Below are 26,705 nucleotides of genomic sequence, written 5' to 3'. Positions count from 1 at the left end.
TAACGTGACCATACATAATGTGTCCATAAAGGCCACATACTTTTGGCTACTTACCCTTACACAGCAGTGGGGTAAAATAGGAGAGCTGTTTTGTCAACCATAACGGCCCAATATGTCTAACAGCTCGCGGTAACTGTTCAATTGGATTCATTGTCTTCTATCTTCTCTCTTGAATGTGAACGTCCTCTCGCTGAAGTGACTTCCCTCTTTCTCTGCGACTCTGCTCGCCGACCGCGGTCCATTGGAGCTGCTTGAGTCTTTCCGCCAGTGAAGACTCCTTTCTCCTGGGGGTATACTCCACTGGGATGCCCCTCGACTTCAGGTCCTCAACCGCCTCGTCTGCATGCTCGTATGAAACCGGGCCATTATCCAGAAATACTCAAATCTTTGCCTTGAAATGGTGTTTGGAAGCAATTCCTTTTCTCCTTTAGTGCCTTCTTGATAGGGGTGTATTCCTTCCTTCTTTTCAGTATCTCTCCCGCATAGTCATGATCAAAGAAAACTATTTGACTGAGAATTATAGGAACCGTACAACTATGGATCTTGGTGGGGCGCCGCTGGGGGGTTTTGGGGCCAGAGCTCGGTGTGCTCTCTCGATTCCCAAGTCAGTGTCGTCTTCAAGTATTTATTTGAATAGACCCTCCACGAATTTGGGCATCAATACTTTTTCTGTGCCCTCAGCCACAGAATGTTATTACGATGTGAAAAACCTTCCGAGTTCTGTCACTTTTGCCTGTAGTGCGTGATGGCATTTCAAAGACTGTACAAGTGCGTCTTTGACCACAGTGTTACATGTGTCCGTTTCCCCAATGCGCTGTTCTGCATCCCCCATTCTTGTAGAAGTTCTTCTTTGTTTTCTTCGAGTTTCTGGTTAATGTCCTTCTTGAACTCATTTAGTTCTTTTTGTACATCTTCTCGAAGTTCCTTTCGAAAGCCAGCGAGCACCTCCCGCAATTCCTCCTTTATCACCTCACGGAATGAGGGTTGTTTTGCTGCTGCTAGCTCGTTTTCGCTAGCATTAACCATCTCTGTTTCGTCTACGATTTTAGCTTCTCCTATCTTGTTACGGACTATCGTTGTAGCTCCATAACCTTTTCCTACTTTCCCCTTTTCCATTTTAGTGTAAGTTACTTTAATACTCAGAGTAAATATTTTAATTTATGGGGAAAATACCCAACCGATATGCAGTACGAAAAATCAGGAAACCATTTCCTAAATTGCGTCACCGGAAGCCCAGAGAAGGAAAACTTTTCATAAAACTTAAATACAGGAGACAACAGTTTTAAAACCCGTGAACAGTGTGGAACTCACTTGAAAAATGGGTGTTTATATGCCAAGGTTTGCCTAAAGCCCGGCCCACTCTGGGTCCGGCTATCCCCGATTGTCCGTGCCATTTGGGGTACTGTTGTCACAACGAGCCTCACTCGGTTTAGGCGGTAAAATGCGTTCCAGTAACCGGCTGTCACCCAGAGCTGCACCGCACGCATAAAAAATAGACCCAGGGAAAAAACGTTATCATGGAGTTTACTCTACCGACCAGTGATAGGCACTGGCGACAAAGTGCCTTGTAACCTAGTTGGAAATGGGACAGACAGCTCTAAAAAACGGACCCCTTTTGTTGTAGCAGACAGGGGCGATTCGTAAATGAATCTTATTCCCAGGAATGAAAAGCGTTGAACTGGAGACAGACAGTTCATTTGGGGGGCTCATATGAACCATAGAGACTGCGTGTGGGATAAAAGCGTGGTCGTGTCCAACCCTGCTCGTTCCCTCGACTCCATTACCAACAACTAATCGCCTATATAGCCCATAACCTGTATCACTAGACACCTCATAGGGACTAGTGTGCTACAGGCAGGAAATCAGGAATGATACCAGTAATTAGCCACCAATGGGGGAGGGACGCCCCCTTGCGGACAGTGACCCAACTTGTCACTCTCACCCTGGGGACACTGATATCCCCTTGAACCCTATGAACACCGTTGAACATGGGGTAACAGAGGGGGCAGCATTAAACATGGACAAGCTTCCAACATACGTTGTAATTCCGTGAGACTGTATAGCCTGCATGAAGCCCGGCCCCTTTACGGGCACAGGGGGCTCTGGCAATGGCTGACGTAGTAACCGTTTTACCTAAAGTGGGGGCACTGTTGTCACAGACCCAAGCCAAAGCCCCTCGCTCCGGGGGTTACCCCAGCCAAGTGCCCGGGGGGATACTTCTTCATCGGCGGTGCACAAAAACTCAGTTTCCTTCACTCCCTCCAACTCCAGGAACTGAAAATAGGAATAGGGTTGCCATAACACCAGGGGAAAGCTAGTAAGTTTCACTCGCCGGAAGTTAAGCATGCTAGCCAATGTTAGCCAGGAGGCTTTTTAGCATAAGCTAGGTTAGCTAGCCTCTTTGACCGCAGCACAGTCAGTTTAGAATAACTAAGCAACTTAACGATACATATACTAAACAAGAGAGCTACCCAAGCAACTCCACCGTGGGGAGACAAGAATAGCTCGTAATAGCTAGCTTGCCTCAGTGAGTTAGCCAACCTGGCTTGTTTAGCTAGCCCGGTCTCGAAAGTCCACATAGGAACGGATCACTGAGGTGGGACCGGACCCTTCATCAACAAGTCTGGGAAGAGAGGCAAGCGATGCTTGACCGAGGCAGACACAGGCGGCGGGAGGTACCCACCGAACCTGGCCGCCCCTCTCTTCGAATAGCCTCCCGTAACCGATGACAGAGTGCACAGGTGCCGGGTTGGGCACAGGCAGCCACCACATACCCCACGCCCAGGCAGACAAGACATTTGCTCTGACCACCCATTCCATCTCCGCTTCCTCCACCTCGGTACCAGCCGAGGTACCAGCATCCGGGAAAGGAAAGTCACCATCAGTAATTCCAAGCTTCCTCAAGAATGCTACACATCTTTCCAGGAAGTTTGTAAGCAGTACGTGGCAATGCGCACACGGACTGGTTCAATTGAGGGCCGCCTGAGCGTGCTCCAAACCGAGACAAACTACACATAGATCTTAAGTATCTTTCAGAGAAATGCTATAACCGCATGACTGGGGGCATGATCTCGACCCCATACCCGGCTTAGCCTTTGTCGTCTCTGTCGTTTTCTTGGCCATCTTAGTCATTGCACCAACAAATTGAAGAATAACTAACTATTTGTGATTAGAAAACGTATGAGAACCAGTACAGCGTCCAGGGGGTGAGCACTCTACCACTATGGGACAGTTTAGTTAGCGCAACGTAAGACAGTTTCATTTTCCAATTGTTTGTTTTAGTAGCGTGAATCGTTCCTGTTTTTACATTTTAGTCATTTAGCAGACACTCTTATCCAGAGCGACTTACAGTAGTGAGAGCATACATTTTCATACTGGTCCCTCGTGGGAATCGAACCATGCTCTACCAACTGAGCCACACGGGACCACACCGCGGTGAAGAGTGGAATAATTGAAAGAAAGAATCCGAGCATCACACTTATCACCTGTGGAAGGCGGGGCTTCTCACGAGGCGTGGATTTCATTGACCTTGTCAGGCGTGATTGTAGATCGTTCAACCGAAGTCGCGAGAGTGCAACTCCCCATAGTATGTTGTACCGAAGTTGGCTGACTGAAAGGGAACGCTCCAGAATCTCCCATAAATGTTCAATTGGGTTGAGATCTGGTGACTGAGACACACACACACACCCTTTAAACCCCCTATGCTCCTTTGAAACCTCTCTTTCAAAGTCACTGAGTTCTTTTTTTTATACATGACCCTAAGCATGATGTGATTTTAATTTCTTAATTAACTCAGGTTCCACTCCTGTGTGGAAGCACCTGCTTTCAAAATACTTTGTATCCTTCATTTACTCAAGGGTTTCCTTTATTTGGGCAGTTACCTGTATCTATGGAATATTATATTATAGTAATGTCCTCAATCTGTTTAGTACACCAAATCTACACCAAGTAGTATAATAATAGTCTTGTGTATGTAATTTAAAAAACATTTGTTTAATTGTTTTCATTGAAGGAACAAATGTTCAATGACAATATGTATATTTTTTACGCCCTTAGCTAGTTAGCTGGCTAGGCTAATGTTTCTCATTCATCTCCAGGTCCACCAGACAGGGCTCTCCAGCCCACCAGGGCTCCACCCACGGCCCCTCCCCCACGCTTCCACCCCCCCTTGGAACCCCGTAAGCACGACCGCCAGGTCCGGCCCCACCGCCCTCCTCAGGGCGCCAAACCCTCCAACCCCTACGCCAAACCCAACATCTGTGACGGAGGCTTCAACACCGTGGCCATCCTCAGACAGGAGCTGTTCGTATTCAAGGTAGGTTGGCATGCACAGATACTGTATAATGTACACTTGTCTAGCCCATAAAATCTAATAGACAAAGTGTTAAAAAGAAATTGATTTTGCTTTCCGGTTCCGGTGGCATGCATTGAAAAGTGTGGCTTTTTCGCGGCTTTCTTTTGCTAATTACTATAAATTAATGGACTTTTTTCCTAAAACTTGTCAATACTAAACATCATATTAAGGTGTGGGACATTCATTGTGTGACAAGGAATAACTAGCAGGTCTATTACGCTCCAGCAGCTAGAATTTGTCTGTCCACAATTCGACAGTGGGAATATGGCGTCTCTCAATACCAGACTTTACCAGATTGTTCGTGAGGGGGGAACGACCAGTGTGTGAGTTTCCCTGTGGGGTCCTGCTTTTTGTTTTACATCCATGGGCTTATTAACACTAAAGATAATAATTACATCTTTAATACTACGTTTTTTGGGGGGGAAACAATGGCAACACTAGCTATTCTCTCTTGGAATGTGAAAGGCCTAAACTCAACTATTAAACGTTCCAGCTGTCTTGATATCCTAGAATAGAAACCATATTGACATAGCAATGCTCCAAGAAACACACCTGCTACAAAAGGACGCACATAGAGTAGAGAACTATTTGTACAAACTGGCTGCGTTTTCATCAGCCCCAAACAAAACTAAAGGTGCACCCAAGGGATTTTTTACAAATATTTAAATATACTTAAATCATACTTCATTAACATATTTTAAGTATATTTAAAATAATCTAAATGTGAACTATTTTAAATACATTTAATGCATTAATGTCAATTTTATTTGTATTTTATTACCATTTAAGTATATTAAATACATAAAACAATATCTAAATTGGGGCCATTTTTTGGTACTTAAGTATATTCTTAGTATAATAGATAAAGAGCAAAACAAATATACTTTGAATACACCGTAAGTACATTTTATGTGTATTTCTCATAAATTAAGATGTATGTTAGGAATATTTTTCTTCTGTATATTTATTTATATTATTATTTTCACTCTGTCATTTACATCATTATTGTGGAGTCACCTCAATGTTGTTGATCCAGCCTCAGTTTTCTCCCATCACAGCTATTGAACTCTGTAATTGTTTTACAATCAATCACCAATGGCCTCATGGTAACATCCCTTAGCAGTTTCATTCCTGTCCTGCAGCTAATTTCAGAAGAACAACTGTACCTTTGCTATGTCTGGGTAGTTTATTACAGAATCCACAGCATAATTATTAACTTGACCATGCTTAAAGAGATATTCGATGTCTGATTTTATATTGTTACCGATCTATTAATCATAGCCCTTTTATGAGTCTTTTGAAAGGCTCCCTCATCTTTGTAGTTGAATCTGTGCTTGAAATTCAATACTTGACTGAGGGGCCTTACATATGTTGTATGGGGGACAGAGGAAGGGTTAGTCATTAAAAAAATAATGTCAACCCCTATGACTTCACACAGATCCATGTAACATATTCTGTGATTTTGTTAAGCCAAATTGTACTCCTGAACTAATTTAAGCTTGCCTAAACAAAGGGTCTGAATACTTATGCAATGGCTGTAGTTTAGTGATCTAATTTGTATTGTCTATTTTTTACTTTGACATTACAGAGTATTTTGAGTTCATTGTTTTTTTTGTTTTTTTGTTTTTTTGTTGACAAGAAATGACAATTAAATCAATTTTAATCCCACTTTTTAACACAATAAAATGTGAATACAAGGGGTATGAATACTTTTGCAAGGCACTGTATAATTATAGTGTACTTGATCACTCACAAGCAGAGTTTCATAAAAAAAATCAATGCTTCAACTTAAAAACAACTCTAAGTGTATTTTGAATGAATATACTAAATTACAATTAAAGCGATTGAAATTGAAGTACAGTGATGATAGTGAGCATATAGTATACTTAAAGACTGAAAAACAATTAATTTAAAGTGCACTTTTAATAAGTGTGTTGAAGTGTAATAATATTATATGTATTTATAGTATACTTAAGATATACTAGAAAAATACATCTCGTATTTGAAGTATATTATTGTTTTTTTTTTTGTATATTTAAGTATACTTTAGTATATTTTAGGATACTTGTAATATATTAAAATATACTATTTTGTTTCGCTTGGGTAATCATTATGATACATAAGAAATAAAAAATTACCATCTTGGGTAAAGGCAAAGACCAAGAAGGCAGAATCACTTTCCTTAAATGTATCCATAATGGAAAGAAAATTGCCTTTATTAATGTGTATGCTCCAAATTCACATGATCCTACGTTTTTTGATTCTCTGAGCAGCATATTGTTAGAATTAAGTGAATTCCAACTGGTTATTGGGACAAACATGAATGCCATTCTGGACATGCGGGACAAAACTAATAAGACCAACAACAATCCAGAGACAACCAAGGCTCTCCAACATATACTCTCTGATTACAACCTCATTGATGCCTGACTAGCTCATAACCCTAAAGCAAAAGAGGACACTTTCTATTAAAATAGGCACAAGACAGTCTCCCGTATCGATTTCATGCTATTATCTACTCCTGTATTTTCTTTCATCAAGAAAATAGAAATTCAACATATTAGCATATCTGATCATCATGCTTATTAATGCTAGATACAAATGTCTGAATCTTCTAAAAGAGACACAAGATGGTGCTTTAATGTTTCCTTACTACAAAATCCTACTTTCTGTGAACAATTTGAAACTGAATTAAATTAATTCATAATGATTAACAGAAATTCAGTCGATGATCCTCAGATTTTATGGGATGCCATTAAAGGTTTTATTAAAAACAATGCAACTGCATTTCATCTGGGCTGAATAAATCACAATTAAAGAAGATTGTTGTTAACGACATTAGAGCATTCTTAACAAACACTTTTTGACTAGGTAGCGACTACTCTTTTCAAAGTCAAGACAAATCAAAATCTATTGACTCAACCTTTACTTTCATGGTAATCGACCCAGTCATCTACTGGCTAACAAGCTTTGCAGTAATGATCAATTAGCGGATATTGCAACTATTGAATCTGAATCAGGTGAATTAATATCAGAAACAAAATTAATCAACCAAAGATTCTCCTGTTTCTATAAAGAATTGTACACCTCTGATTGTACAACCACACCAAGCCAGATTGAGTCATTTTTAAAAGCTATAAGAACTCCTCAACTTTTCTCAACTGAAGAAGCCAGCTTGCTGGGAGCCCACATCTCTCACCATCAACTCAAAAGGGCATTGGATAACATGAATGAAGACAAATCACCTGGTTGTGACGGTATTCCTCCTGAGGTCTATACATTTTTTTGGAACCAATTAGGTCCACTGCTACTTGAAATGATTAACACAGCCGTTCACAAAGGTTCATTTTGAAGGGATGTAAATACAGCACTAATTTTGCTTTTATTTCAAAAAGGTAAGGACTCCACCCAGTGCTCTCACTAGCACCTTCTATCTTTGATAAACACAGATATTAAATTACTTTCAAAAATTATACATTTCTTTAAATTGAAAATTCTGTGAACTGTCTTGTGTAAGTTTTAAATTGACACAATACCTGTTAGCAAAGGTGTCAGTCTTGCATGATGTCTACTTTGATGCTAATTAGCATTTTTGAGTTTGAGAGTAAATAAAACCTAATATATTGACAAAAGTCACCTTGTCCGAGAGAGATTTACATGATTATCAAAACGTCACGCCAGGTAAGCCTACACGAAACACAGCCCTTATTTTAAGTGTTTCTAATATTTCCTGTGGGAAAAATTAATGGTGGAAAAATGATTGGAACCATTTCCCTGTTTGAACGCTAGATTTTATGGTTATTATGACACCTCCACTGTGGGGCTCTATATATACCCTGCCGTCTCCCTCAGAGCATTAAAACTCATGGTACCCTTCGCCAGCTCATATCTGTGTGAATCTGGATTCAGTGCTCTCGTCTGCATTAAAACCAAATATCGATCCAGGTTGGATGTGACAGCAGAGATGAGGTGCACACTGTTGACCACGCCCCCTGACTTTGGATGGAGACATGTTGGCTGGATGGGGTTGGGGGAATGGGATGTGAGGTTGGGGGTGGATGTCACGACTTCCTCCGAAGCTGCCTCCTCTCCTGGTTCGGGCAGGCTTCGGCGTTTCTCGTCACCGGCTTTCTAGCCACTGCCGCTCCTCATCTCATCATTCCATTTGTTTTGTCTTGTCTATTACACACACCTGGTTCATATCCCCTCATTAGTTTGTGTATAAGTGTTCCCTCTGCCCCCTTGTCCTTGTGGGTGATTGTTTAGTGTGAGGAGAGTGTAGCTCGGTTGAGTTCCGTGTATTTTGTATTGCCAGGGTATATTTTCCCCGTGTGCCTGTTTGGTTCCAGTGCGCACTGGACTGTTTGACCCAATTCCGGAATAAACTCTGTATTCGGTGATTACCCTCCTGCGCCTGACTCCTTCAAATCACCCATCACAGTGGATGCCCGCTTCTTTTTTGTTTTATTTTCCTGTTTATACTGAATGTATTATTTATTCTAAAACTCTGTATGTATTTCTTACAGTTTTTTTTTCTTATTTTGAGTGGCAGCCTATGGGTACAGGTTTTATAAAGTTAGAATTTGAAATGGATAATGTACCTGTAACCACAAGCCCCCCTTGAAGGGTTTCAGTGGAATCAATCACGGCTCATTTTAGGGAATGCGACGAAGCAGGTTTCAGAGTTTGGGTTACACTATTACAGAGAACGGGATGAAGATAATGTGTTTTTGTCTGCACGTGTGTAGGACCAGTGGTTCTGGAGGGTGAGGGACAACTCAGTGGTCCCTGGCTACCCCATGCAGATCAACTACTTCTTGAAAGGCCTGCCTGCCAAGATCGACGCCGTCTATGAAAACAGCGAAGGGAAGTTTGTCTTCTTCAAAGGTGAGCGAAAGAGAGGAATGAGAGGAAAGAAGGAGAGGGGGGGGGAGATGGAGGAGATGAAAGGGAGCTTATTTTACTCTTGTATCAGCAGAAGGTAGCATTACATTTGAAGGGTAGTTCGAGGAGAGCAATTGAGAGAAAAAGACAGAGCAAAGCAGTTTGTCACAATGTCATATTGATAAGTACAAGAGAATGCCAATGCAATTAGTAGAAATATGGTTTATATGTTCTAAATAGCATCCATTTTGTACTGTATGATATAACGGGTGAGAGTTCAGCCCCTCCTCCATCCCTCCATCTCTCCATCTATCCTTCCCTGCATCCCTCCAACAGGCAGATTAACATGACATCTGTCACCCAGCAGGATCACAGAGAGCATCATGCTTTATTTATTCCCTCGTGGAGGAGCTACTTACTGGACTGGACAAATGTATTGACTGTCCAGTATCCAGATGACCTTTCCCCAGAGCTTCCTATACAGTTAATCTCTTTCCGTAAAGTGTTGAGACGAGCAATTAAGGAGAATGAGAGGCTCAATTAAAGATGTTACACAACTGCAGTATTTGAAGCACCACTCCCTTCTGCCCAGTTTCCCTGATGTTGCTACAGCATAAAGCTGTTTTTACCATCCCTGTAACTGTCACTTCTGCGGAGAGATCGTTTTCTAAACAAAAACTCATAAAGAACCATAGAAGCATTAGACTCTCGGTCTGATACAGTGAGGGAAAAAAGTATTTGATCCCCTGCTGATTTTGTACGTTTGCCCACTGACAAAGAAATGATCAGTCTATGATTTTAATGGTAGGTTTATTTGAACAGTGAGAGACAGAATAACAACAAAAAAATCCAGAAAAACGCATGTCAAAAATTGTATAAATTGATTTGCATTTTAATGAGGGAAATAAGTATTTGACCCCCTCTCAATCAGAAAGATTTCTGGCTCCCAGGTGTCTTTTATACAGGTAACGAGCTGAGATTGGGAGCACACTCTTAAAGGGAGAGCTCCTAATCTCAGTTTGTTACCTGTATAAAAGACACCTGTCCACAGAAGCAATCAATCAATCAGATTCCAAACTCTCCACCATGGCCAAGACCAAAGAGATCTCCAAGGATGTCAGGGACAAGATTGTAGACCTACACAAGTCTGGAATGGGCTACAAAACCATCGCCAAGCAGCTTGGTGAGAAGGTGACAACAGTTGGTGTGATTATTCGCAAATGGAAGAAACACAAAATAACTGTCAATCTCCCTCGGCCTGGGGCTCCATGCAAGATCTCACCTCGTGGAGTTGCAATTATCATGAGAACGGTGAGGAATCAGCCCAGAACTACACGGGAGGATCTTGTCAATGATCTCAAGGCAGCTGGGACCATAGTCACTAAGAAAACAATTGGTAACACACTACGCTGTGAAGGACTGAAATCCTGTAGCGCCCGCAAGGTCCCCCTGCTCAAGAAAGCACATATACATGCCCAACTGAAGTTTGCCAATGAACATCTGAATGATTCAGAGGAGAACTGGGTGAAAGTGTTGTGGTCAGATGAGACCAAAATGGAGCTCTTTGGCATCAACTCAACTCGCCGTGTTTGGAGGAGGAGGAATGCTGCCTATGACCCCAAGAACACCATCCCCAGGGTCAAACATGGAGGTGGAAATATTATGCTTTGGGTGTGTTTTTCTGCTAAGGGGACAGGACAACTTCACCGCATCAAAGGGACGATGGACGGGGCCATGTACCGTCAAATCTTGGGTGAGAACCTCCTTCCCTCAGCCAGGGCATTGAAAATGGGTCGTGGATGGGTATTCCAGCATGACAATGACCCAAAACACATGGCCAAGGCAACAAAGGAGTGGCTCAAGAAGAAGCACATTAAGGTCCTGGAGTGGCCTAGCCAGTCTCCAGACCTTAATCCCATAGAAAATCTGTGGAGGGAGCTGAAGGTTCGAGTTGCCAAACGTCAGCCTCGAAACCTTAATGACTTTGAGAAGATCTGCAAAGAGGAGTGGGACAAAATCCCTCCTGAGATGTGTGCAAACCTGGTGGCCAACTACAAGAAACGTCTGACCTCTGTGATTGCCAACAAGGGTTTTGCCACCAAGTACTAAGTCATGTTTTGCAGAGGGGTCAAATACTTATTTCCCTCATTAAAATGCAAATCAATTCATATAAATTTTTTGACATGCGTTTTTCTGGATTTTTTTGTTGTTATTCTGTCTCTCACTGTTCAAATAAACCTACCATTAAAATTATAGACTGATAATTTCTTTGTTATTGGGCAAACGTACGATATCATCAGGGGATCAAATACTTTTTTCCCTCACTGTATATGCTTTTGAACACCTGAGTAAACTCCACTCATTGCACTGGCGCTGTCGTAGCCTTGACCACGGCATTTGTTCACTGATATCCCATTTCTTTCAATCAGTTTATTTTTTTCAAGGCCTGGGGCACTTTTTCAGTCACATTCCTGAAGCCCAAGAAACAAACACTTAGCTTCCTAGTACATATTCAAATTAAAACGGTTTATAACTGACTTTTTGGAGGGTTACTGTAAAAATGATTAAATAAATAAAATAGACATCAAGGACAGGCGGATGGGCCCCCAGAGGTGTGGGCCCCCCGCCTTGCAGAGGCTGCGGGGGTGTCCAGTACGCCAGTGTAATAAGCCTTCATTATTGGAATGAATTAAGTAGCATCAATAGCACCGATACTGCTCACAGTGTTACAGCAAAAAGCAAGGGATATTTCTTAGCAAAGTGTAAAACATATAATGTTTGCACCCAGGCTCTGTTTGTGATTACTGGATAATTATGACCACTGATCCATTTGTGTCTGGGGTTTTTTAGGGAACCGCTTCTGGGTGTTCAAGGACACTACTCTGCAACCCACTTACCCTCAGGATATCTCTCTGTTTGGAAGTGGGATGCCCACCCAGAGTATAGAGACCGCTGTGTGGTGGGAGGATGTGGCAAAGACATACTTCTTCAAGGGAGACAGGTCTGTTTTACCTTTTCATTTCTCCATGACACCACATTGGTTTGGTTCATAGTGAAGATAGAGTGTAGCTGATTATAGAATTGACTGGCAGGCATTGATGTCAAGGGGCCTGGATGCTATGGAGGCTTTGAGACCATCTATGCGTTACATTAGATTTGTTAGATTGTGAATTAGGTTATACATTATACTGTATTCGTTTTTATCAATGACAATGATACAGGCTAGCTGATATAGAATTGACTGATATTGGCACGAATGTTGAGGGATTGTCTGCTAAGGAGACCATCTATGTATGTGGACTGTAAAAGGATAAGATGCTATAGTTAGTACATGATGTTTACCAATATGACTCAAATATTTTGTGAAGCTGTCATGATAAATTAAATCATATGAGGTGCTGACCCTGTTGTGAGAGCAGATAAAATGATTTGTCATGATGCTGTCATCATTCCGCAGCACACTGTTCACTAATATGATTTTCTGTTTTTAAGACCATGACATCATCCCTCTGTGTTTGACAGCATAACATTATCTTGAACCTTAAAAGTTGTGTGTATGTGTAGAAGATCATGAGATTATAACGTTGGTGCGTGTGTGCGTGTGTGTGCAGGAAAGCAGGAAATGCAAACTTGTAGTGTATTTGGGTTTTAAAAAAGCTTCAAAGTTTGTAATATCCACTTTGAAATTTCAGACTTAAGTTGCCCTAACGAAAAATGTATCAACCCCTATAAAAATTTCATTAATTATAATCCACATAATAATTCATATTTCCTATTGATGCAAGATTATTTTCCTGCTGTAGCAAACTGGCTCAAATTACGATCCTACATCTGCATTTATGGATATTGACTGCACTGTTTCATTCCTACCTGGCTTTAGATATTGGAGGTACAATGAAGAGATGAGGAACATGGACCCTGGTTACCCCAAACCCATTACGGTGTGGAAGGGCATCCCTGACTCCCCTCAGGGGGCGTTTGTGGACAAGGCCAACGGTAGGCCATCCATTCCTCCCTCTATATCATCCTCTATCTCTGCATCACATCTCTTTCTAATGACTAAAATTGGCCTCTTTGCTCTTTGCTCTATGTAGTATATTTATGCCTTGCTTCTCAGTACAGGAAGTAAATATTGTGTTCTAAAACTTTTTGGCACAAGTCATTTTATTAACTTGTATGAATGTTTCAATGTTGAGTATTTTTCTCCTGTGAACAGGATTCACCTACTTCTACAAGGGGAAGGAGTACTGGAAGTTCAACAACCAGCGGTTGCGTGTGGAGCCGGGCTACCCCCGCTCCATCCTGAGGGACTTCATGGGCTGCGACGGCCTGCCGGCCGACCCCGACTGGGACTGGAGCCCCCCAGAGGTGGAGGAGCGCCACTCCGATAGCAGCAACGGTGACGTGGACATCGTCATCAAGCTGGACAGCACGGGGGGCACAGAGAATGCTGTGGCTATCGCCATCCCCTGCATCCTGGCGCTGTGCATGATGGTCCTGCTCTACACCGTGTTCCAGTTCAGGAGGAAGAGCACGCAGAGACACATACTGTACTGCAAGCGCTCTATGCAGGAGTGGGTGTGAGCTAAACCTGAGAGGGGACTGGAACTGTAGGGGAGGTGGATGGAACTCCCACTAGGGACTATAGGGAAGAGTTGTCAAACTCCTATTGCTCTCTAGCTGTTGAACTAAGCCCCTCTGTGGATGGACAGTATATACAGTACAGTAGAGGAGTCCTCCTAACATGTTCAAAACTGTGCTTTGCCCTCTTTGTGACATGCAAGGTGGAGTGACGCTAGCCGTCTTCATTCAAGACTATGAAGGACTGTGGCTACCAATTCCAACTAAGAGGTGTCTGCTTTAACTCTTGTCTCTATCATTGGGTACATTTAGTAGTAATTGGAGAAAGAGGAAAGCTGTGTGGGACCTATGTCTATCTCTGTCTCTGCACGCCAGTAACAAGCCCTTACTAACTAACTACAGTACAGTGGACCATTTAGCAATAGGCTACTACTTTTTATTTTCATGTCCTAGTAAAGTTCAAGTTGCCCAGACTCTGTGCTTTTTGATTGAATTATCTTTAAAATATTAGTACTTGTGAGGTGGACTGTCTGATACCCAAACCAAATATGACCTTTGACCTATCTTCCCTTCCCAGAAAGGATTACGACTCCGGGATTCTTTGATGGGATGTTTAATTCTAATCTATGGATCTAATATCATCATGACATGACATTACGCTCACATTTTCTTTGGCCATGTCTTTTCCATATCTGCTCATGACCATCCGTCTGGTCTAGTGTGCTCTCTGTCTGTGTGGTCTATGTGAAGCAGCAGCAGCTAGGAACAGAGATGAGAACTGAATAAGACTGTTGTGGCAGTCTGTCTCTAACACAGGGGCCAAAACCATCTCTGCAATATTTTGGAGACTGCCTTAATCATAGCGTACTTTTGTTATGTTTCTTTGTGTGTGTGTTTGTGTGTCTGTGTGTGTGTGTGTGTGTGTGTGTGTGTGTGTGTGTGTGTGTGTGTGTGTGTGTGTGTGTGTGTGTGTGTGTGTGTGTGTGTGTGTGTGTGTGTGTGTGTGTGTGTGTGTGTGAGAGCATGCGTGCGTGCATGTGTGCGTTTACATATCTACAGTACGTAGGCTCTACAAATCTGTATGAAGATGGTGGTATTGGGTTTTACTCTATCCATCCATTTCTGAACATCTTTTGACATGTCGTTCTTCTGACTGGCAGTGACAGCGGTTGGTTTTTCAAGTATCCTTTTACATGGTGTGATAAAAAAAAGTATAAGAAAAGCATAAAGAAAAAGTGGCAAAATCCTGGCTGTGATCTGAAGACATATACAGTGGGGAGAACAAGTATTTGATACACTGCCGATTTTGCAGGTTTTCCTACTTTCAAAGCATGTAGAGGTCTGTAATTTTTATCATAGGTACACTTCAACTGTGAGAGACGGAATCTAAAACAAAAATCCAGAAAATCACATTGTATGATTTTTAAGTAATTAATTTGCATTTTATTGCATGACATAGGTATTTGATCACCTACCAACCAGTAAGAATTCCGGCTCTCACAGACCTGTTCGTTTTTCTTTAAGAAGCCTCCTGTTCTCCACTCATTACCTGTATTAACTGCACCTGTTTGAACTCGTTACCTGTATAAAAGACACCTGTCCACACACTCAATCAAACAGACTCCAACCTCTCCACAATGGCCAAGGCCAGAGAGCTGTGTAAGGACATCAGGGATACAATTGTAGACCTGCACAAGGATGGGATGGGCTACAGGACAATAGGCAAGCAGCTTGGTGAGAAGGCAACAACTGTTGGCGCAATTATTAGAAAATGGAAGATGCAAGATCTCACCTCGTGGGGCATCAATGATCATGAGGAAGGTGAGGGATCAGCCCAGAACTACACGGCAGGACCTGGTCAATGACCTGAAGAGAGCTGGGACCACAGTCTCAAAGAAAACCATTAGTAACACACTACGCCGTCATTAATTAAAATCCTGCAGCGCACGCAAGGTCCCCCTGCTCAAGCCAGTGCATGTCCAGGCCCGTCTGAAGTTTGCCAATGACCATCTGGATGATCCAGAGGAGGAATGGGAGAAGGTCATGTGGTCTGATGAGACAAAAATAGAGCTTTTTGGTCTAAACTCCACTCGCCGTGTTTGGAGGAAGAAGAAGGATGAGTACAACCCCAAGAACACCATCCCAACCGTGAAGCATGGAGGTGGAAACATCATTCTTTGGGGATGCTTTTCTGCAAAGGGGACAGGACGATTTGAGGGGAGGTTGGATGGGGCCATGTATCGCGAGATCTTGGCCAACAACCTCCTTCCCTCAGTAAGAGCATTGAAGATGGGTCGTGGCTGGGTCTTCCAGCATGACAACAACCCGAAACACACAGCCAGGGCAACTAAGGAGTGGCTCTGTAAGAAGCATCTCAAGGTCCTGGAGTGGCCTAGCTAGTCTCCAGACCTGAACCCAATAGAAAATCTTTGGAGGGAGCTGAAAGTCCGTATTGCCCAGCGACAGCCCCGAAACCTGAAGGATCTGGAGAAGGTCTGTATGGAGGAGTGGGCCAAAATCCCTGCTGCAGTGTGTGCAAACCTGGTCAAGACCTACAGGAAACGTATGATCTCTGTAATTGCAAACAAAGGTTTCTGTACCAAATATTAAGTTCTGCTTTTCTGATGTATCAAATACTTATGTCATGCAATAAAATGCAAATGTATTACTTAAAAATCATACAATGTGATTTTCTGGATTTTTGTTTTAGATTCCGTCTCTCACAGTTGAAGTGTACCTATGATAAAAATTACAGACCTCTACATGCTTTGTAAGTAGGAAAACCTGCAAAATCGGCAGGGAATCAAATACTTGTTCTCCCCACTGTACAGTAGATACAGTCAATGTGAATACAATATACAGTAGGTCCCAATGAACATGTTACAGTATATTGTCTCTGAATTGCCCATGGTTGCCCTCCATGATATTAAAATCAATGTGGTTGTGTGATGTCAAGTTCCTCTCGACGTGTGTGAGATGACTCAGTATGTGAGAGTCCCGGTGAACGTGAAGAAACTTCTTTTTACATTTTTAGGGATTTGAGTTGTCCACATTTGGTACTTCTTATTTTTTTAACTTAAAAATATTTGATAGAATCAGGATATTGAACTCCATATCAATAGCTATATCAATACTATACAGTGCTTAGTGAAAGTCTACACAACCTTGTAAAAGTTTTTACATTTTCTTGCCTTAAATTCCCATCTAAAAATAGATTAAATATTTTTTTTTTTTTTTTACTCATCTACACAATCTAGTCCACAGTGAAAGAACATGGCAAATAAATGAACTTTTTGGGACAAATCCAACACAACACATCACAGAGTATTTCCAAGTATTGTGGGTGCAGCATCATGTTATGTGTATGAATGTCACCGGCAAGAACTGGGGAGTTGGTCCAGATTTAAAAAATGATGAAAGGACTATGTAAAAATGTTAAGGAAAATCTGCCTCAGTCCTCTGAAGACCTAACAGTGGGATATAATATTATTTTTCAGTGTGGCAAATATATGAATTTTAAGGCCAGAATGGCTTTCGAAGAGGTGTTTAGTGTTCCTAAGTGGTCCAGTCTCAGTCCAGACTTAAATCTTCTTGAAAATCAGATACAGATTTGAATATTGCTATACATCAATAATTTCCAACCAAATTGACTGAGCTTGAGCAATCTTTCCATGACATAGACTGATCAGGTGAATCCAGGGGAAAGCTATGATCCCTTATTGATGTCACTTGTTAAATCCACTTCAATCAATGTAGATGAAGGGGAGGAGACGGGTTAACGAAGGATTTTTAAGCCTTGAGACAATTGAGACATGGATTGTGTATGTGTGCCATTCAGAGGGTGAATGGTTAAGACAAAAGATTGAAGTGCCTTTGAACGGGGCATGGTAGTAGGTGGCAAGCGCACCGGTTTGTGTCAAGAACTGCAATTGGGTTTTAGACGCTCAACAGTTTCCCGTGTGGTCCACCACCCAAAGGACAACCAGTCAATTTGACACAACTGTGGGAAGCATTTGAGTCAACATGGGCCAGAATCCCTGTGGAATGCTTTTGACACCTTGTAGAGTCCATGCCCCGACGAATTGAGGCTGTTCTGAGGGCAAAAGGGAGGGGGGTGCAACTCAATTAAAGGAAGCTGTCCTTAATGTGTGGGACACTTACTGAAGCTGTTTTCTGTTAGGAACATGCACAGCCGAGGGCAGGAGGCATGGTTCTCTTTTGAAAGACTCTCTCTAATAAGAATGATTTCCTCTGAATCCACTGATTCGGTCACTCATCTGTAGAATGTTTTTGTATTTCCCCTGCATGCTTGCATTCAGTTCGTTTAGTTTCCCAAATATGTCTGTTACATAGGCAAGGAGACACATGTTCTTTTCATTACACAGAAAGTCAACCAAGTCTCTTTTTTTTCATCCATTGTGAGTGACAACAGTTCCTCTCTCAATGCGAAAAATCTTTCAAAAAATTCCCCTCTATAACCACCAAGCCTCGGTGTGAAACAAAACATTTGTCATGCTCTGATCCCATATCTCCACATAGTTTTGCGAACAGGCGTGTGCGCAATGGATGTGGTTTGATCGAAGTTACCTGCTGCAGTATATCTCTGAGTTCTGTGCTCAGTTCTTTTGCCGCTGGTTGCTCTCGGTGTGTCATACAATGCTTCCATAAGGCAGAGGGAGACAGATTCAATACTAGAGTGCAGAGGGTTGCCCGCCATCCCGCCATAGATGGAGAACCATCTGTGGAAAAGCCCACCATTCGATCCCATGGAATCCGTTTTTCGTCAATGTAGCCACGCGGCACACTGAACAGAACAATATGTCCTCGTGAATAGCACGCCCCGACAAAAGTCAATGCATGGGCATCTCGGTCCTCACAGCTAGCGTCCATTTGTAGAGCATAAGCTGGGGAGTTTTTGAGTCGTTCAGTCAGAGTTTCCTGTTGATTGCTAGCAATAGCATAAATTATTTGTTTAACAGTGTTATTCTGACAAAGGTATTGATATGAGTTTATGTGCCTCTGCCTCACCACACATTGTTTTCACCATATCAATTGCAGCTGGTAATATCAAAGTTTCTGCAATAGTGTGTGGTTTCATAGCATAGCGGGCCTAGCCATTCACGGTGGGAATGAGTCAAGTGCAACGGTCAAGTGTGGCGTTTTCCCATAATCTAAAGGTGCTCTCTGGTTTAATTTAATCTTTTAGATTTTAATCATTTTCATTTAGATTTTTAAGATTAACCACATTACAATGTATTTTGAGATAAAAATACGATATTACTGTGGGGGAAAAAAGTATTTAGTCAGCCACCAATTGTGCAAGTTCTCCCACTTAAAAAGATGAGAGAGGCCTGTAATTTTCATCATAGGTACATGTCAACTATGACAGACAAAATGATAAAAGAAAATCCAGAAAATCACATTGTAGGATTTTTAATGATTTTATTTGCAAATTATGGTGGAAAATAAGTATTTGGTCAATAACAAAAGTTTCTCAATACTTTGTTATATACCCTTTGTTGGCAATGACACAGGTTAAACGTTTTCTGTAAGTCTTCACAAGGTTTTCACACACTGTTGCTGGTATTTTGGCCCATTCCTCCATGCAGATCTCCTCTAGAGCAGTGATGTTTTGGGGCTGTCGCTGGGCAACACAGACTTTCAACTCCCTCCAAAGATGTTCTATGGGGTTGAGATCTGGAGACTCCAGGACCTTGAAATGCTTCTTACGAAGCCACTCCTTCGTTGCCCGGGCGGTGTGTTTGGGATCATTGTCATGCTGAAAGACCCAGCCACGTTTAATCTTCAATGCCCTTGCTGATGGAAGGAGGTTTTCACTCAAAATCTCACGATACATGGCCCCATTCATTCTTTCCTTTACACGGATCAGTCGTCCTGGTCCCTTTGCAGAAAAACAGCCCCAAAGTATGATGTTTTCACTCCCATGCTTCACAGTAGGTATGGTGTTCTTTGGATGCAACTCAGCATTCTTTGTCCTCCAAACACGACGAGTTGAGTTTTTACCAAAAAGTTCTATTTTGGTTTCATCTGACCATATGACATTCTCCCAATCCTCTTCTGGATGCACTCTAGCAAACTTCAGACGGGCCTGGACATGTACTGGCTTAAGCAGGGGGACACGTCTTGCACTGCAGGATTTGAGTCCCTGGTGGCGTAGTGTGTTACTGATGGTAGGCTTTGTTACTTTGGTCCCAGCTCTCTGCAGGTCATTCACTAGGTCCCCCCGTGTGGTTCTGGGATTTTTGCTCACTGTTCTTGTGATCATTTTGACCCCACGGGGTGAGATCTTGCGTGGAGCCCCAGATCGAGGGAGATTATCAGTGGTCTTGTATGTCTTCCATTTCCTAATAATTGCTCCCACAGTTGATTTCTTCAAACCAAGCTGCTTACCTATTGCAGATTCAGTCTTCCCAGCCTGGTACAGGTCTACAATTTTGTTTCTGGTGTCCTTTGACAGCTCTTTGGTCTTGGCCATAGTGGAGTTTGGAGTGTGACTGTTTGAGGTTGTGGACAGGTGTCTTTTATACTGATAACAAGTTCAAACAGGTGCCATTAATACAGGTAACGAGTGGAGGACAGAGGAGTCTCTTAAAGAAGTTGTTACAGGTCTGTGAGAGCCAGAAATCTTGCTTGTTTGTAGGAGACCAAATACTTATTTTCCACCATAATTTGCAAATAAATTCATTAAAAATCCTACAATGTGATTTTCTGGGAAAAAAATTCTCAATTTGTCTGTCATAGTTGACGTGTACCTATGATGAAAATTACAGGCCTCTCTCATCTTTTTAAGTGGGAGAACTTGCACAATTAGTGGCTGACTAAATACTTTTTTTCCCCACTGTATAATATCTATATATTTTTTGTATATATTTTTTTCCCGAGACTCACGACCCCTAGTTTGTGAACCGCTGCCCTAAAAGTTTTACAAAGTTGGTGAAATTAGACATTGAGAAATGTTCTATACATTTTCTTTCACTTTGGAAATGTGGAGTAGATTGTGTAGATCAGTAATATATATATATTTTTTAGATTTAAATTTAAGGCAGAAAAATTTGAAAACTGTGCAAGGGGTGTGTAAACTTTCACTAGGCACTGTTTCTTAACCCTTCGAAATCATAAAACTAAAGGGTTCTTATCAAGCCATTAATTTCTCATTGTTGTTCTCCATGGATCATTTAACCTAGAGTCGATGTCCGCGGCCTCGCAGAAATGTAATTAGCATAATAAAAAAATCCCCATAAAAATCAATCCGTTTAAGCTAGAGACCCACTGCATCTGCCGATGTTGCACTTCCGCATCTGCGGTGAAAGGTAACATAGCTAGAGCGGTGTTTGTCAGACCATGAGACATCCCGAAAATCCATCTTCTCACAGAATCGTCTGTAGCATCGAACGATCTGGCCACGGAAAGGTGAGACTTTCACGAACAGGTACATGTCGGTTGTTTTGCTCTAGGACGCCCACATGCCTCAAAAGACTCGTATGAAGATCCCCCGGTACCAGTTCATAAAATGAATGGAAGTACAGTGCATTCGGAAAGTATTCAGACCCCTTGACTTTTTCCATATTTTGTTACGTTACAGCCTTATTCTAAAATTGATAAAATAAAATAAAACATCCTCATCAATCTATACACAATACACCATAATGACAAAGTGAAAACAGGTTTTTAGAACCTTCCAGAAGGACAACCATCTCTGCAGCACTCCACCAATCAGGCCTTTATGGTAGAGTGGCCAGAAGTCACTCCTCAGTAAAAGGCACGTGACAGCCTGCTTGGAGTTTGCCAAAAGGCACCTAAAGGGCTCAGACCATGAGAAACAAGATTCTCTGGTCTGATGAAACCAAGATTGAACTCTTTGGCCTGAATGCCAAGTGTCACGTCTGGAGGAAACCTGGTACCATCCCTACGGTGAAGCATGGTGGTGGCAGCATCATGCTGTGGGGATGTTTTTCAGCGGCAGGGACTGGGAGACAAGTCAGGATCGAGAGAAAGATGAACGGAGCAAAGTACAGAGAGATCCTTGATGAAAACCTGTTCCAGAGCACTCAGGACCTCAGACTGGGGTGAAGGTTCACCTTCCAACAAGACAACGACCCTAAGCACACAGCCAAGGCAACGCAGGAGTGGCTTCGGGACAAGTCTCTGAATGTCCTTGAGTGGCCCAGCCAGAGCCCGGACTTGAACCCGATCAAACATCTCTGGAGAGACCTGAAGATAGCTGTGCAGTGACGCTCCGCATCCAACCTGACAGAGCTTGAGAGGATCTGCAGAGAAGAATGGTAGAAACTCCCCAATGTTCTGCTCCCCAAACCTCTCCTCATTGGAAGGCCATGAAACAAATGATGTCCAAATAATCCAATTCAACATCCAATTGCTGTTGGTTATACATTCTCATATGATTTAAACTTGAAGAAGAAAGCCTGCCTGCACTCCATGTTTTAATGGTTAGTGTGTGTCACGACCGTTGAAGAACGGGTCAGACCAAGGCGCAGCGTGAAATGCATACATGTTTATTAAACCGAATAAACATACAAAAGGCAACGAAACGTGGGCTATACACTAACAAGCCAAACTCAACGAGCACAAACAAGATCCCACAACCCAGGCAGGAAAACTGGCTGCCTAAGTATGATCCCCAATCAGAGACAACGAGCGACAGCTGCCTCTGATTGGGAATCACACCCGGCCAAACATAGAAATACAAACATAGAATAAACACACACATGATATTCACACCCTGACCAAACTAACTAGAGTTCTATAGGTCAGGGCGTGACAGTGTGTTTGTAGTGAGGGTCTGAAAGGTAGGTCTGAAAGTAAGGCAGGGTTGGGGTCAATTCCATGTCAATTCGTGAAGTATGCTGAAATTCCAATTTTCCTTAATGAGGTTTTGGAATTCAGCTCTGAAGCAGAGCCAGTCAGGCTAGTTCAGTTCAGTCAGTACTGTATTGCTGTATTTATTCATCTGTGCTCATCAGCACCTCAGTCTCATTGCACTGTTCTGAGGGCAAGATAAAGTCTGTCAATAAAGTGGATGTTTGGTCATCCTCATGTTTTGTTTGTTGTTGGTTGTTTTTGTCATTGAACATTACAGTCATCATTCATGTAAATGTTGTTTTCATTTTAAGTATTTAAATCTAAGAACATTATATTTGTAAGTTATCATTAAATGAAATACAGTGGTCGTAGTATCATCACCAACAGAAATGATGATTGAACAACGTTTGAAAGTAAAGAGATGGAAAGATAAAATGAGAAAAAAGGCTAAACCAAAAGGATGAATACACTGTTTAAAAAAGGCTGAGCCATTTACAGTTTTTCTCAATTGCTAAAACACTAAACCCTATTGTCTGAACCAAATGCTCAGTTGCCTGAACCCACTGATTGAATCAATCACTCTTTTGGCAAAACCATAAGCACTTTTCACCTGTTTAGACATAACTTGCCAACACATTTTCATTGTGATGCACCCGTGCTGCATAATGGTGAGCACAGGTGACAAAAGTCAAACACAATTAGAGCACAGGTGTCACCACTTGAACACAACAACTCAAAATTGATCACACTTGTGGCTAATGATGTGAGGGAACATAAACAGTAAGCCAGTTCAGAGAGCACTGGTTTGTGAGGCCCTATAATGGATAGAAATCTGAGAGGAAGAGTTCGTGTGAGAGGAGGTCGAGGTGGTCGAGGTGGTCAGCGAAGACAAAGAACAGTAATATCTGATGAAATCAGAGCTACTGAGATTGACCATGTTCTTGTCCATGGTATGAGCATGAGGGAGGCTGGACAAAGGGTACAACCAAACATCAGTAGATTCACTGTGTCCACCATAATCCGAAGATTTAGAGAAGAGAACAGGTAATTACCTTTTTTTGACATTATAGTACAGTATGTAAATGTTGACAGCAATTACTGTATGACATACTATATACTGTACCACAGTATACTGTAAGTAAATATATGTTTCAGTACATCACTGTACCAATGTACTGTAGTATTGTAATGGAGGGTTGGTCTAACTGTTTGTAGGCCTAGTATTCCATGTATATTTTTTGTAACTCCATGTTCTCTTTTTGTAGAATTGAAAGACTGCCACATGGGGGTGGGAGGACAGGTATGTTCTCCCCACACCAAGAGACCCTAATTGTTGATATGGTCCGTGAGAACAATGCCATTAAACTGAGCGAAATTCAGCAGAAGATCATTGAGGACCATTTAAATTTTGAGGGTATCAACAGTGTCAGCCTCTCTACTGTTGATCGTGTCCTCAAGCGCAACAGACTGCGCATGAAACAGCTATACAGAGTGCCCTTTGATCGCAACTCAGACAGAGTCAAAGAGCAAAGATTCCAGTATGTACAGGTTGGCATATATCCAGACACATTCAATGTTGATTACTCTAAGTAGTGATTTACTGTAGTGGCCTAAATCACTTTTTCTGTATCACTTACAAAACTATATCTATTTCTACAGAGGGTTTTTCAACTGGATGCAATGGAAAGACCCCATCAAATACGTCTACATGGATGAAGCTGGGTTTAATCTCACCAAAAGGAGAAGGAGAGGCCGTAATGTGATTGGCCATCGGGCCATTGTTGGTGTTCCTGGGCAGCGTGGTGGCAATGTCACATTATGTGCTGCCATCAGCAATCATGGGGTTGTCCACCATCATGCCAACCTGGGGCCCTACAACACTCACCAGCTCCTCATTTTCCTCAATCACATGCGAGATGCTTTGTTAGGGCAGCAGGATGAGCATCCCATCTATGTTGTTGTTTGGGACAATGTGAGTTTTCACAGAGCCCTCCAGGTTAGAGAGTGGCACAATATGAACCAAGGTTTTATCAATCTTTGCCTTCCACCGTACTCCCCTTTCCTAAACCCCATTGAGGAATTCTTCTCCTCATGGCGGTGGAAGGTATATGAACGCCAACCTTACACCAGGGTAAATCTCCTGCAAGCCATGGGATTTGCCTGTGGTGACATGCCAAGCCTGGATACGGCATGCCAGGGTTTTTTTCCCCCGTTGCCTGGCCAGACAAAATGTGGCCTGTGATGTGGATGAAGTCCTGTGGCCTGACCCAGTACGGAGACATGATGCTGTGGCTGAGGAATGCACTTATTTGTATATTTTTGTACTTTATTTTTACATGGGCTTACTGTACACAAGTGGCAAACGCATAAGATTTCTGTTTGTTTTTACAAGTGCTACATGTAAATGCACAAGATTTCTGTTTTGTCTTTTTGTACAAGTGCTAAATGCACAGTTTTTTTTTGTTTTGCAACATGCATTTAGCCTACAGTGAACATAAACATGTATTTCTCCAGCTTCATGTCCTGAGCATTGTGTTTTCTATTTTTCTACGTAGTGTTTAGTGACTGTTCAGTAGTGTTTTTTATTTTGATTGACTCGGGGCACGATTTGACAACATAGTTCAGTTTTGAGCACAGATTGAACTGTTTTGAGGTGAAAGTTTGGTTTTGCAAGAAGAGTCTGAGGTTTTGTGAATGTAGCTTGAAAATTGGGTTTTGTGTTCACAGTTAAGAGAAAAGGAGAGCAGCTTTCAAGAAATGTGTCTTAGCAATCGAGAAAAACTGTAATCATTTTTGGTTGTATAGAGAAATCCATCTGTGTGTACAAAGAATCAGCATCAATGCCAAATCAAGCCAAAACCATATAATTTTATAGTCATCTAACATGCGATCGTCTCCACTAAGGGCAAAAGGGAATGTTATGAAAACCAGGAGCATTAAATCTTAAAACTGCCTGGCATAGTTATCAGCTCTGTCTGTCCTCTGGAAGTAGATAAGTGTTATCTTCACCAGCCTCTTGAGTGCCTCTCTCTCTGCTGCTTTGACACATGCTGTTAAGCCATTAGGGATAATTTGGAGTGCCATTAATGGAAGTGGGAAGAGGCCATTACACAGCAGTCGATACAAGAGACGTGACATTTTTGGAGAGAGAGAGATAGAAAGAGAGAGAGAGAGAGAAGAGGGGCGCGCACACACACAGCACAGACCCATATATTAACATCCATCTGTTTTGTCCTCGACAATTAATGACATTCGACAAAACTAAAATACTAAAAACACACTGTGAAAGCAGTATGATGTGTGATGGGATGATTGCAGAAAAAGCACATGCTAATGAAGTTAAAGTCAAAGATGGTGAACAGAAGGTATGAAATATGTATTATCCAGGAGAGTTACAGTAGTACAGCAGCACCATGGTAGGTACTACATCTCTGATTAACAGTGACAGCTAGCAGATGAATCAGGCTGGGGTCATTTGACATGCATCATGGGACAGAGGCGTATCAGAAGATAATATTATTCTCACAGAACCAATTAATTACTGTACTGCATGGGACACATTATTCATGTCACAGACATTTCTTCCCTTGACCACAAAATATAGTGCATGATAATAATCCATGGAAATGGTCATACCAGGTGAGACATGAAGACTCCTCAATTGGAGTGTCATCCAATTTGTGAATGATTACCTACTGTACAGGCCTCCTGTAGCTCAGTTGGTAGAGCATGGCGCTTGCAACAGCAGGGTTGTGGGTTTGATTCCCATGGGGGGCCAGTATGAAAAATGTATGCACTCACTAACTGTAAGTCGCTCTGGATAACAGCGTCTGCTAAAATGACTAAAATGTAAATGAATGGAGAATATCCTGACCACATCAGAGAAGTGGATCAGTAAAATAAACTTTCTGTAGGGATCTACAGCTATCTAAGGGCCATCAGAGAATCATTCAGGATGAAACTGTCTGATATTTCAATAAAAATAATGTGGTTGTATCTACAGTATTTTATATTTAAAAAAATAGATATTACAATATACAGTAGG

At 42.0% G+C, this 26,705-nt stretch overlaps 1 protein-coding gene across 1 annotated transcript in view; it reads left to right on the top strand.

The window, feature by feature from the left end:
* The window catches only part of LOC311146988 (matrix metalloproteinase-16-like), a gene marked incomplete at its 5' end in the record, with an annotated part of 62,233 nt that extends 47,211 nt beyond the window's left edge, over positions 1-15,022 (top strand). Inside the window, 6 exons of the mRNA XM_084183590.1 lie at positions 4,098-4,315; positions 9,103-9,241; positions 12,089-12,239; positions 13,119-13,234; positions 13,455-14,786; positions 14,840-15,022. Coding sequence (XP_084039716.1) covers positions 4,098-4,315; positions 9,103-9,241; positions 12,089-12,239; positions 13,119-13,234; positions 13,455-13,822 — 992 coding nt within the window. The 3' untranslated portion in view covers positions 13,823-14,786; positions 14,840-15,022. The remainder of the gene's footprint in view (positions 1-4,097; positions 4,316-9,102; positions 9,242-12,088; positions 12,240-13,118; positions 13,235-13,454; positions 14,787-14,839) is intronic.
* Positions 15,023-26,705: the final 11,683 nt, after the last annotated feature.

The sequence above is a fragment of the Coregonus lavaretus genome, assembly GCF_964263955.1.
Source record: "Coregonus lavaretus genome assembly, chromosome: 19".
NCBI lineage: Eukaryota > Metazoa > Chordata > Actinopteri > Salmoniformes > Salmonidae > Coregonus > Coregonus lavaretus.
The sequence above is the reverse complement of the archived record's forward strand: the minus strand, read 5'-3'. Positions and strand labels throughout refer to the sequence as shown.